The sequence below is a fragment of the Alligator sinensis genome, unplaced genomic scaffold (assembly GCF_000455745.1).
Source record: "Alligator sinensis unplaced genomic scaffold, ASM45574v1 scaffold404_1, whole genome shotgun sequence".
Taxonomy (NCBI): Eukaryota; Metazoa; Chordata; order Crocodylia; family Alligatoridae; genus Alligator; species Alligator sinensis.
The window spans coordinates 3,475,381-3,489,107 of record NW_005841839.1 but is presented as its reverse complement, the minus strand read 5'-3'; the positions used below and the strand labels follow the sequence as shown (position 1 = coordinate 3,489,107).

The 13,727-nt window shown below is 46.4% G+C and overlaps 1 protein-coding gene across 1 annotated transcript in view; it reads left to right on the top strand.

The window, feature by feature from the left end:
- The window catches only part of LOC112550233 (syntaxin-binding protein 4-like), a gene marked incomplete at its 3' end in the record, with an annotated part of 93,979 nt that overhangs the window by 15,900 nt on the left and 64,352 nt on the right, over window positions 1–13,727 (top strand). The window contains exon 2 of the mRNA XM_025203591.1: window positions 3,616–3,683. Within this exon, the coding sequence (XP_025059376.1) occupies window positions 3,616–3,683 (68 nt within the window). The remainder of the gene's footprint in view (window positions 1–3,615; window positions 3,684–13,727) is intronic.

Sequence of the window (13,727 nt, the reverse complement as noted above, 5' to 3'; positions counted from 1 at the left end):
CTGACACAAAAGCCCAAAGGGAGCTGTGCTACTGAGTTTTAAGGGAAGCAGGTTCCCGATGGTGATAATGGTCTATTGGTCTATTCCATGTCCACTTTGTCACCCTACTGCTACCAGACTTGTTCACCCAGTCCTTCCTGAGAGCTCACACACTCGCTGCCAAAGCTTGTGCAGCTCTATAAGGTTAAGGACAATGGGGAAAACTGTGTTAGTGGAAATGATTCCCTACAAATATTGTTGAAATGGAGAGAGGATGATTCCAGTTACTGGCCTGTGGGGTAATGAACTGCTCAGGTTTGGGGTAAACCCATGCTAGCAGGTGGACCACAACCACCTTTTTCTATATTGGGAAAAGAGTCTACATGCTTTGATAACATGGGGCAAAGCTTTGGTCCTCTGGGGTGTGAAATGCCACAGCACATATTGCTAAAGTATTTTTCAGAGTAACGTTAGAACAGTGGAAGACATGAAGGATGAGAGGAGGGATATGGCAGGGCTGGCAGTGAACTGGGCACGTACCACAGAGCTAGCGGGGTCCTCCAGTGAGTGAGGAAGCAAGACGGCTTGTTCTAAATCACCTCCTTAGAATCATAGAAAATTAGGGTTTGAAGGGACCTCAGGAGGTCATCTAGTCCAACCCCTTGCTTAAAGCAAGACCTCCTTGATGGAAGGCAGTCAGCCCTGAGTCGTCAGCCAAAACGACTGCTTTTGAGAGTGATTCATGTCTTACCACTGATCAGCTGAGGCCTTCTGAGGGTTACTGACAGGGTTTCTTCCTTGTTTATTTCTCTGTATCGCTACTTTTTTTCACCTGTGTCTGTCATCACTATCCTGCCATTGCCAGGGGTACATCTGTCTCCCTAGCTTCTTTTGTTTCTTTCCTGTATCTATGTCCACCTCCTGCCTTTTGTGCATTGGGGTTTCCATTCTTTTTGTTTCTGTATCTCTTTGTCATATGTCTTGGGCTCCCCATCTTACAAGTAGTCAGCACTGAGAGCTGTATGTGTCCACCTGAAGGATGTAAGGAGGCAAACTCATTCCCACCCAAGGTATGTAGGCACAACCAAGCACTTCCTCCTTTCCAACAGCCTTGTTTGCTTTCTTGAGCTTCAGGAACTAGGCCAAAGACAACACTCCCTTCTGTGGCTCATTCTTGAGAATAGAAAAGGAAAGAAGAGGGAAGATGAATAGTAATGATGGAAGAAATTTAGAAGAGTCTTATCTACCACAACCTAAGGAATGTGATGCGTACAGAAGTTTCCTTTAGGGACATGACAGCTTTCCTCCAACCTCCTTTCTTTGGTGCTCTATCTACTCTGGTACAGATCCAAAGAGGGGTCACTGAGTCAACCCCCTGTTCCTGGAAGCGGCCAAGAATCTCACGGAGGAGGCAGGAGTAGAAGATGCAGGTTCCAATTAAAAATGTCATTCTTGTCTCTTATGTAAAAGCAGAGGGGGAGGGCACTTTTAGTCTTCTGTGGACATGTCTACACATGCATTAAGGTGCAGTGGTTACTATGCATTTAGTTTAGTACCTGTACTAAGAGGTACTAACTAAATGCACAGTAACCAGCACTACTACACAGTAACGCCAGCACACGCGTCTTAGATGATACTGCTGTACAGTAGACTAATTCTCCTGCACATTAATCACAGGTTTTGCCCACTAGAATTAGTCTACTGCTCTTGTGTTGTCTCATGTAGATGCTCCCTGTGTACCTTAGAGTAAGTCACTTCACTTATGTGGGTCTCAGTGACTGTCTGTGGTAATAAAAAGGGATAATGATGGCTGCCTCCTTCACAAAATGCATTGAGATCTGCAGATGAACAAAGCAACCCTCTCCAGGCTGGAGATGCTAGAGACCTCTTTCATTATTGCCTCCTTTGTCATAAGGACTTGACATTAGTTCCTGTGCATTTTCCTTTGGGGAAAGATTTCCAACTCTGGGTTCTGAACACTAGGAACTAGCATCATTAGAGATGACAGCCTATGCTGAGTGCCTCTTTGTCCTGAGTTGGACAGTTTAGCAGCAGCTCTTTGACCCTCTTGTAAGAGAATGGGAATAGTACTCCATTAAACAGAATGCTAGAACATTTGATTCTTCAGATATGCGGAACAAATTTTTATCTGTTCTGTTTCATGCTTGCTCAGTTTTGGGCCTGGGAAGTCAGGCTGCGCATGCTAAATCAAGAAGGCTAAATCTCTTATTCTGTAGCAGAAAGTCAGTTTAAGGCAGGATTTCCCACGGGAATAGTATGTTGCAAGAAGTGTCTAGAAGCAAGAAGTATTCTGTGACTGGTACTAAGAAGAGAGCCCTTGAGGATTTTTTTTTAAGTCTAAATGTCCTGTCAAACTTCTTGAGACAGAGATGAGATCTAAGCTAGATGTCTCCACCACTTGACTTTGGTTCAGAAAGGATTCTGAATTAAAACTGTAAAGTTCAAGTTTTGGCATTCTCAGCCAGCAACAGTGCAGAGCAATGGGTGTTTTGGAGCACACAGCAATGCTCAGATGATGGGGACAGCATAAAAGGATCTGAGCCTTCAGTGAAACCTATACTTGGTTATTCTATTGTTGATGGAACCATTAGGAGATTTTTATTTACCACTCATTTCTGACTTGATGGTCTTTTCAGTTGCCATTGCCTCTGCAAGTGGTAGTGAGAGGGTGGGTAGGGAGCGACAAACACAGAAGACTAAAAGCATTTTCTCTGAGTGTCTTACAGGAGTTTTCATGACCTCTCTCTTCAAAATACCAGATCAGTTTTATGTGGAAAGAGTCTGTCCCATGAGTTTTATCTTGACTCTAAGTTATTTTTGAGGAAAAGGCCTTGGATATCTTGGATACCTTGGATATCCACAGAGCATAGATGTTGCACTGAGGTTGGTATGGAAAGGTCTAGTAGGCTAGATGGCTTTGCTTGTTTGCATTCAGGGACCTAATGTGGCACAAAGATTATTCTGTCTGGTAGACACACCATCATATTTGGATAGGAAAGAGCCTGAAGTCAGCCTTCAAGTTCATGTAAAGGAGCATTCTGCTAGAGGCCTTTACATTGGCAAAATAATCCTAACTAAAGCCAATTGCATAATGTCTCACCCTCGTGTCACAGTGTCTGCTGGCTGCCACTATCTTTAGCTGCATATAGATAATGCAGAGTTCTTCAGGCTGGCACTGAAAGCAGACCTTATCTGGTTCCTGTCCCACTGGCCAATGCTGCTCTCAGTGCTGCTTGGTTGTAGGATGGGGAGGAAGGGGAAGTGTAAAGATGTATGACAAAGAAAGAATAATTTACTGTGCATTGGGCTTGTCGTAGACATCCTCTTCCCCCTTTTCCAATTTAACCTTCCGTTGTATCTCTGGAGCCTAGGATCATAACATTTGCTGCATTTGAGCTGACCAAACTCTGCCTTTGGCAATGATCAGTATTTGAATCTTTAGGGAAAGTGCAAGATCTTCCACCACTTAGCCCACCTGAGTAGTGTGGACTGTGGAGAACAAGTTTCTTCCCTGAATTTTTGGGTAGTTCTCATGGAAGAGGCAGGTAAAGTAAATGGCTGGATACTATATTTTCATTAAATGACAGCCTTTTTTGCCTCCTTGCTTCCTGGCAGGAAGAGACAATTCTGGTGATTGGCTGTAGGATGGGGGAAGAATACAACTATCACCGACACAATCACCGGTAGGTAACTCATTATCCATTTTTTTTTGGCATTTCCTCCTTATGTTTCTCTTTCCCACATAAGCCCGTCTGCTTTTATTCTACTCTGTTTCTTTGAAAGTTTTGTTGGGGACTCATGTTACATTTTGTTTTCAGCATTTTTCTCTTATTTTGATCTTGTTTGTAGCTCAAGAGGGAAGGAAAGTGCTTCTTTCTCTGTTCATACATGTTTGGAATTAAGTGGAGCTGGTTGATATTTTGTCTCACTATTATTTTTTGATGAAAAAGGGCCTTTCACAGAAAAGTATAGTTAGGGTGAAATGCATAGGCAGAGGGAGAAAAAAAATTGGGGGGGGGGGGGGGGGGAGGGTGAGGGAAAGTCATGCTGGGCCGGGCTGTGAGGGACATGGCGTGGTGCCACGCCGTGCCGTTTTCAAAGCAGCGGTGGCAGAGAGATGCACAGGCAGGGAGCAGAGGCTGAGCCCACCTTGCAGCTGTGAGCCGCCCTTGCCCCATGCCAAGATTGGGGGGGCCATGTGCCCCCTCCCCTTTGGCTCTACAGCACCACGCTGGCTTTGGATGAGTCACTGGGCTCCAATTGTCCCATGACCCAGCTCAACCAGGGCCCTGTTCACCATGAATGGGGCCCCAGCCAGGCTGGATCATGGGACAATCTCCACAGTGCAAGAGGGAGTGGGGCAGGGGCAAATAATTTGTCCTATCCCTACCCCACTCTCTCCTGCACTGTGGGGGTCTCAATCTGCCCCCCTCCGCCCCAAGCCCAGGCAGTCACAAAGATTGAAAAAAACTTACCTGCCTGCAGCTGGGCCAGCTGCGATCCTGGCTGCAAGTGCATAGGGTATCTCAGTGTGCCCATCCCTCCCCACCCTGCTGCAGTAGCCTGTGGCTGGGCTGCCCTACAGCCCTACCTGCTACCCTGCCTTTGTGGGGGCTGAGCCCAGTTAGCACACACCCCTTCCACCACCTATGGTAAAACATTCTCTTTTGTGTTGCAAAACCAAAATATGTGCATTTAAAAGTTAAATGTGTGTTTATGTGCTTTCCCACATCAAGGTCTTAATAGCAAACTTGTTCATTCTATTTATTTAAAATATTTTAAATTCTGCCTTCATTTACTTGCATAAAAAGCCCCCCACCTCCCTACCCAGGTGTATACTTAAGAAGAAACCAAACCCCTTCATGTAAAAAAGAGTTAAGGTTGCAAAATGATGACTGACTATTTATCTGTCACATGGCCTACAAAACTCAAGCACTTAGAATCCAAGAAATGACTGCCTTTCCAATTGAAACCACATTATTGGGGTATGTAAAAGTATATATTTCACCAGAACACAAGAAGTTTAACAGTGATGTCAAATACATTTTTAAAGTGCCATCTAAAAACTGGAAAAAGTTATATATGTGTGCATTAATAACACACACAGTGGTCAACTCAAATAGCAGTATGTTCATATAAATTCATCATGAATTGATGCTTATAGGGGTGATGTGTGGAATAGTGGATACAGTACTGGACTGGGGCTTAGGAAACCTGGGATCTGTTTTCACTGCCATATTGGTAGATCTTTGACAAAACACATCACCTCTTTGTGCTTCACTTTTCCCTTTTGGCAAAGGGGACTGACAATATTGACCTCCTTTATTAAAGGGGGGGGGCAATGATTTTTTTAGGCTGATACCTTTTTATTGGACCAACTGGATGGTTGAAATAAAGTTAGATAAGCTTTCAATTGCAATGCATTCTGCATCAAGTATTAAAATATATTTAATTTAAAATATATTTGTAATATTCCTAAGGAGTAGCAGTTAATTTATTAATAATTATGATGGATTGATAGAAAATATCCTTATGGTATATAGCACCCATCATCCATTGATCTCAAAGTGCTTTATAAGTATAGGTAAGCCTCATCATTCCTCTTTCCCAGATGGGGAAATTGAGATATAGTGGAATCAAGTGACCTACTCAATATCTCCCACACTTCAGTCAGTGCACAACTGAATAAAAAATCCAAGAGTTCTAATTCCTAGACTGCTCAATGGATCATGATGCTTATTTGATTGTGTCCACATTAAAATATAAGAGACTGAAATGAAAATAAGAGAATTAATATAAAAACAATTTTAGAGATCCATTAGTTAGATATAAGCTTGTTGGTTTGCGATGACATCCATGATTTTTAATATTGTGCTGACTTACTAAGTAGATAGTGTAAGGATGTTGTTTCATTTTCATTTTATTTGTTTAATTGTTTGGGCTGCCCCCAGCAGCTACTGAGAGATCCACTCTCAGGATGGGGTGCAGTAAATGAATGCCATGAGAAATGCATTTCTTGTTTTTGGTTCTGGACATGGCTTTTTGGGCTGCTCCTTCCCTGAAAATCTATTTTGATGAGATGTGAACACCAAACCCAGGTTCTCAAGACCCCTGGACTTTCTGGACTTTTGTCACCTGGATCAGGGTAGGAATTTGGGGGTGGTGACCCATGTTTTTAAAATAACAAACCAAAACAACCTCCCCACCAAAAAAAGACTTTTGACAAATGGCAAGCTGTTTGGTTTCAGTGGAAGCTGAATGCATTGTCTGTTTCTGCCACCCTGAGGCCTGTTAACCATTCAGGTATTGTGGTATGGTTTTAACTATATTTATTTTCACTCATTCTCCTTGGGTCCAATTCAGGAAAATGCTTTGGCCAGATTCTTTTCCACTTAAGCACCTCAGTGGACCTGGTTGCCTAAATGCCATCCTATTTCACCCTACACAAGTCCCTGAAAACCTGTTTATGGAAAAGATGGGTGGGTTCTCCTCCTCCTCCTCAGTGTCTTTTTGTTACTTGATGTTAAGGCCTAATGACTGCATGTTACATGGGTAGAGTTTTTCAAGGTCAGGGGAAGGGTGGAACTGAATTGCATTTGGACTGTAATAGGATATGACCCTTATGGCTTATCTTAACTGCATCCATGCAGAGCCTGGGAACCCCACAAAGCACATCCTGCCTGCTAATTTCCATGTTGTGTGCGCCAAACCTTGGAGACTAGTCAGTGTGGCAGTTTTGCGGCAGCCCCAAGAACATACCAATCAGCATGCTGGGGAAAGAAAGCCTATCACTCAGTGCCACTATAGAAAAGCTGTGATGCTTGTCTTCCTGGATTTGGCATGCAGGCAGCAGGAATGAGTGGGCAGGGCTTATTTCTTAAGGCATTCCTAGGCTTGGCACGGAGGTGGTGAAGATAAGCCCTTAAACACATACTTAAGCTTCCTTCTTCAGCACGGATGCTTGCCCTGGGCCCTGACTCATATAGAAGAGTACCAGTGGTGGTGCAAGTGCTAGTGCAAGTTCTACAGTAGCCAACTAGGGGCCAGGCTCTTCCTGACCTGCTGCTCACAAACAGGGAAGAATTGGTGGGGAATGTATTATTAAATAGTAGATGGCAACTTGGGCAGTAGCGACCACAAGATGATTGAGTTTAGGATCCTAAGGAAAGGAAGGATGGAGAGCAGCAGAGTAAGGAACCTGGACTTCAGAAAAGAAGACTTGGATTTGGTCAGGGAACTCATGGGCAGGATCCCCTGGTAAGTCAGTCTGAGGAGGAGAGGAGTCTAGGAGAGCTGGCTGTACCTTTAAAGAAGTCTCACTGAGAGTGCAGGAACAAACCATCCTGATGAGCAGGAAGACTAGCAAGCATGACAGAAGACTAGCTTGGTTTAGCGGGGAACTCTTCAGTAAACTAAATCACAAAAAGGAAACTTATAAGAAGTGGAAACTTGGACAAACAACTAAGGAGGAATATAGGAGTATTGTTTGGGCATGCAGGGAGGTAGTCAGGAAGGCCAAATCACAATTGGAGTTGCAGCTAGCAAGGGACGTGAAGGGAAATAAGAAGGGTTTCTACGAGTATGTAAGGAAGAAAAGGAAGATCAGGGAAAGTGTGGGTCCCTTACTGAATGGGGGAGGCAACCTAGTGACAGGATACAGAAAAGGCCGAAGTACTCAATGCCTTTTTCACTTTAGTCTTCACAGGCAAAGTTAGCTCCCAGATTATTGCACCTGGCAGTAGGGCTGTGCAAAATTTCACCGGGTGTTTCGTTTTGAAGCTGTTTTGATGCATTTTGAACTTGAAACAGCGAAATTGAAATGAAACAAAAGCTTTCGTAATAGCTTCGAAACGAAACAAGGTCACTTGAAACGTTTCGAAGCTGGGCTTACTTGGTTTCAGCACTGGTCTCAGCCGGCAGCAGCAGCCTCTTGTCATCCAGCGCAGATCCGGGTGCTGCACCCCCCGAGAGGATTTTGGCACATCCCCCAGCCCTCCCAGGCGTGCGGGTCCCCAGATCTGCGTGCCGGATGACAGCATGCTGTTGCTGCCGGCTGGGACCAGCAGCAGCACCAATCTTCCTGGTGCTGGGTGCAGGCAGCGCCCAGTGCCAGTCCCAGGCAACAGGAGCAGCCTCCTGTGATCTGGCAGGCAGATCGGGGTTCCACCCGCACCCCTGGGAGGAGTCCGGCAAACCCCCACAGCCCTCCCAGGGGTGTGGGCGGGCCCCCGATCTGTCTGCCGGATGACAGGAGGCTGCTCCTGCTGCCTCGGGCCAGCGGCAGCACCAATCTTCCTGGTGCTGGGTGCAGACTGCACCCAGTGCTGGTCCCAGGCATCAGCAGCACATCGGGGGCCCACTTGCAACTCTGGAAGGGCTGTGGGGGCTCTGCCAGACTCCTCTCAGGGGTGCGGGTCCCCGATTTGCCTGCCGGATCACAGGAGGCTGCTCCTGCTGGCTGGGGCCAGTGGCAGCACCAATCTTCCAGACTCTGGGTGTGGGCTATGCCCAACACCGGTCCCACATGGCAGGAGCTGCCTCCTGTCATCTGTCAGGCAGATTGGGGGCCTGCACCCCTGGGAGGAGTCCAGCGCAGCCCCACAGCCCTCCCGGGGGTGCATGCCCCCAGATCTGGCTGCCGGATAACAGGAGCCTGCTGGCAAGTGATAGTTTTGCTTGTCAACACCTTGAGGTGCAGTTTCCCAGAAACCTCTGCACCTATCTCCTTGGAACTTGGTAGGCTTCATGCCCTCAGAAGGAGGCTACCATCCCTGCAAGTTTCATCAGGCAAGAATCAGGCAAGAAATGACAAAGTTATAGGCAGTTTCATGCTTCCCCATTGTAGCCTATGGGCGAAACATCGTAACAGTGTTGAAACAGTGGAACAGTTTCAACTAAATGAAACAGAACAGTGCTTTCAAAACTAAATGAAACTCGAAATGAAACACTTCTGTCAAAACGTAAGTCTAAGCGGAACAGTGCTGTTTCACACAGCCCTACCTGGCAGCACAGTTTGGGGAAAAGGTGAGCAGCCAGTAGTGGTGAAAGAACAGGTTAGGGACTATTTAGAAAAGCTGGACATGTACAAATACAGTGGGGCTAGACGGGATGCACCAGAGGGTGCTGAGGCTGTTGCATGATGTGATTGCAGAGCTACTGGCCATCATCTGTGAAAACTCACTGTGATTGGGATAGGTCTCAGATGATTGGAAAAGGGCAAATATAGTGCCCACATTTAAAAAAGGGAAAAAGGAGGATCCAGGGAACTACTGACTAGTCAGCTGCGTCGCAGACCCTGGAAAATAATGGAGCAGATCTTCAAAGAATCCATTTCCAAGCACTTTGAGGAGAAGTAGGTGATTAGGAACAGTCAGAATGGATTCACCAAGGGCAAGTCATGCCTGACCAACCTGATTGCTTTTTACCATTAGATGACTGCCTCTGTTGATGCAGGAAGAAAAGTGGATGTAGTGTACCTTGATTTTAGCAAGGCTTTTCATATGGTCTCCCACAAGATTCTCACAGACAAGCTAAGGAAGTACAGGCTGGATGAATGGACTGTAAGATGGATAGAAAACTGGCTGGATCATCAGGCTTAGAGGCTGGTAATCAATGGCTCAATGTTTAGTTGGCACCTGGCATCAAGTGGAGTGTCCCAGGGTTTGGGCCTGGGGCCAGTTTTGTTCAATATCTTCATCGACGATCTGGAAGATAGGATGGAGTGCATCCTCAGCAAGTTTGCAGATGACACCAAGCTGGAGGGAGTAGTAGATACATTGGCGGGTAAGGCTAGGATTCAGAGACAGCTAGATAAATTGAATGATTAAACCAAAATAAACCTTATGAGGTTCAATAAGGACAAGTGCAAGGTCCTGTACTTAGAACAGAACAGTCTCATACACCAGTACAGGCTGGGGGCTGACTGGCTGGGCAGCAGCTCTGCAGAAAAGGACTGGGGGTTACAGTGGACAATAAGTTGAATATGAGCCAACAGCATGCCCTTGTTGCCAAGAAGGCTAACAGCGTATGGAAGATTGGAAGAAGGCCAGTGTGGTGCCCATCTTCAAGAAAGCGAGGAAAGTAGATCCGGGGAACTGCAGGCCAATCAGCTTGACCTCAATCCCTGGAAAGCTTCCAGAAAAAATTATCAGAGACCATTCTTGACAAGCTGGCTGATGGCAGCATCCTGAGGGATAGCCAACATGGGCTTGTTGTGGGTTGGTCTTGCCTTACCAATCTCATCTCCTTCTATGATCAGGTGACATATCACCTGGACAAGGGAGTCGAGATTGACATCATATATTTGAACTTCAAATAAGCCTTTGATCTGGTGTTCCATGATCGTCTCATGGAAAAATTGGCCAACTGCGGCCTCAGCTACATCACAGTCCGATGGCTGGGGAATTGCCTCTGATGTCGAACCCAGAGAGTTGTAGTCAGTGGAAGTGAATATCGTGGTGCTCTGTGACCAGTGGTGCCCCAAGGCTCCGTCCTTGGACCTATTCTCTTTACTGTCTTTATTAATGATGTGGATACCGGTGTCAGAAGTGTACTGGCCAAGTTTGCTGATGACACTAAACTTTGTGGTAGAGCGTCCACACCTGAGGACAGGCTGGTGATCCAGGCTGATCTGGATAGGCTTAGAAAGTGGGCGTATATAAACCTGATGACCTTTAATATGGAAAAATGCAAGGTACTCCATCTTGGGGAAAAAAACCCCGCAACACGCTTATAGGCTCGGCAGTGCTACGCTTGCCAGCACCACGGTCAAAAGAGACTTGGGGGTCATAATTGACCACAAGATGAACATGAGCCATGGATGCAATGTCACAGCTGGTAAAGCAAACAAAACTCTGACTTGCATCCGTAGATGCTTCTCAATTAAATCTCAAGATGTTATCTTCCCACTGTATTTGGCCTTGGTGAGGCTGCTGCTGGAGTACTGCATCCAATTCTGGGCTCCACAATTCAAGATGGATGTGGAGAAGCTTGAGAGAGTCCAGAGGAGAGCCATGCGCATGATCAGAGGGCAAGAGAATAGGCCTTAGGATGAGAGGCTGAGAGCCATGGGACTTTTCAGCCAGTAAAAGTGAAGGCTCAGGGGTGACCTGGTTGCAGCTTATAAATACATAAGGGTTGTGCATCAGGATCTGGGAGAATGCCTGTTCACCAGGGCGCCCCAAGGGATGACAAGGTTCAATGGTCACAAACTCCTCCAAGACCATTTTAAGCTGGACATAAGGAAAAACTTCTTTACTGTCCAAGCCCCCAAAGTCTGGAATAGACTTCCTCCAGATGTGGTGTAAGCACCTACTCTGGATTCTTTTAAGAAACATTTGGAAGCTTATCTTGCTGGGATCCTTTGACCGTAGCTGACTTCCTGCCCCTGGGGCAGGGGGCTGGACCCAGTGATCTTCCAAGATCCCTTTTAGCCCTAATGTCTATGAAATCTATGAAATCTGTACTGGGCTGTATTGGTAGGAGTATTGCCAGCAGATCAAGGGAAGTGATTGTTCCCCTCTGGTGAGGCCACATCTGGAGTACTGCGTTCAGTTTTGGTTCCCCGGCTACAGAAGGATGCGGACAAATTGGAGGGAGGCTGAGGGAATTGGGCTTATTTAGTTTGGGGAAGAGAAAACTGAGAGGGGATTTAATAGCAGCCTTCAACTACCTAAATGGTGGTTTGAAAGAGGATGGAGCTAGACTATTTTCAGTGGTGACAGATGACAGAACAAGGAGTAACAGTCTCAAGTTGCAGCAAGGGAAGTTTAGGTTAGAATATTAGGAAGAACTTTCTCACTAAGAGGGTAGTAAAACATGGGAGCAAGTTACCCAGAGAGGTTGTGGACTGTCCATCCTTGGAGGTTTTAAAGACTTGGCTGGGCAAAGACTTGGCTGGGCAAAGCATTGGCTAGACAAAGGCTTGGCTGGGATGATCTAGTCGGGGCTTATCCTGCTTTGAGCAGGGTGTTGGACTTAGATGACCTCTTGAGGTTCCTTCCAGCCCTAATTTTTTATGATAGTGCTTCCTGAACAAGTAATAAAAAGTTGCTGAATTTGGCATCACATTCAGAGTTATTGAAAAAAAACTCTGTTCAAAGCTATTTCTCTGCAACTGAAAGCCTGAGTCTTATCTAATTTGCACTGGTGTTAACCTGGAGTAACATTGTCAATGACATTTTGCTGGTGTAGAACTGGGACTGACTCTTTAGGGAACACCAGCAGGAAAAGGGCTGTTCCAGATCCACCTGACAGGTGGGGTGACCATTTTTTCAAAATGCAGAAGTGGGATACATGCCATTAAAAATGGGGGGAGGGGAAGAGTGTACCACTGGCACAGCTTGGAGGAGCTGTACAAGAGATGAGTATGTGTGTGTGTGTGTGTGTGGCGGGGGGGGATGCAGGGCCCTGGTGGGGGGCAGCTGGAGGAGTTGTGGGGGGTGAGGAGAGCCAGCTGTCATCATCTGCCCCAGCCCCACACATACGCACATGGTAGCAGTGGGGCGAGTGCTGCTTTCCCCCGGGGGTGGAGGGGCGTTCTAAGTTGTTTCAGCCCCTAATGAGCAGAGTATTTTAGTTCATGATCATCCTTAGGCAGGAGAGTAAGTCCCACTGAAGTCAATGGCAGGATGGAGGCCTTAGTTCATGAGTTAGCAACCTATGGCTATTGGCCAAATCCAGTTCATGGAGTCATTCTATCAGGCCCATGAAGCTGGGGCTTCTGCAGCAGTTTGATGGGGGGAGGCAGGGGATTTGGCAGCCTTTTGGTGGTGAGGGTCTTCACTTGGGGACAGCAGGGAAAAGTGGCAGTGGCCGAGTCAGAAGGGCTGCCCCGCTTCAGACCAGGCTGGATAATTTGAGCCTGCCAGTCCTGAAACACTGCTGACCTCTGCATCAGTGAGCTGCATGTGTGAGAAACTGTATTTTTTCCCTTTGCCATGTCTAAAGACTGTGGCCAGGTTGGCAGAACTCCAGTGACTCCAAGAACTGCAGACAGCTCTCCCCTGTGGTGCACCAGTTCATTCCAGCAGAGATAGTGCCCCAAGAAGCACAAAGAGTTAATTCTTTAGCTTACTTTATTAGTAGGGTTTAGGTGTGGGGGAGAGAGCTCCTGACACTGCACAGAACAAGTCATGTGTTGAGCAGGATGGAAATATTTTCTCATTGTGCTAGGTGGATTATTAGTGCATTAGTGGATTTAGAGTACAATTGTTATTATAGCCATCAGGAGCATGAAAGGTTGGAGTCTGCTATAATATCTGTTTGCTGCGGGAGCATCACCATGCATTCACTGTCTGCAAAAGAGGAGTGTTTTGGGGAGAGATATTCATTGAAATGGAGATGGGTGGGGAACGGTGGCTGGAGGTTAAGGGTTCAAGTCTCTGCTCTGTCCCCAAGCTTCCTGGGTGTGTCACATGGCAGCTGTGTGCCTCAGTTCCCCTTCTTTAAAATGGGTCTAGAAGCACTGCCCTACATCCTAAAGGTGCTCTGGAGGTACCTAAAGTACAAGTTCTGGAGCAGTCACATACTACAGTGAAGGGGGGCAGCATAGGGCCATTACATAGAAATGGTACTCCAGGTTCACTTTGAGCTTGGTCACAGCCCATATGAAACCAATGTTCACTCATGTGACACTTTAGCAAGGAAAGAGAAAATGTTCTAAACACATCACTGCCACAAAGTACTCTATCCCAATGTGTAGTTTCTAGAGCTGACCAAATTTGCTC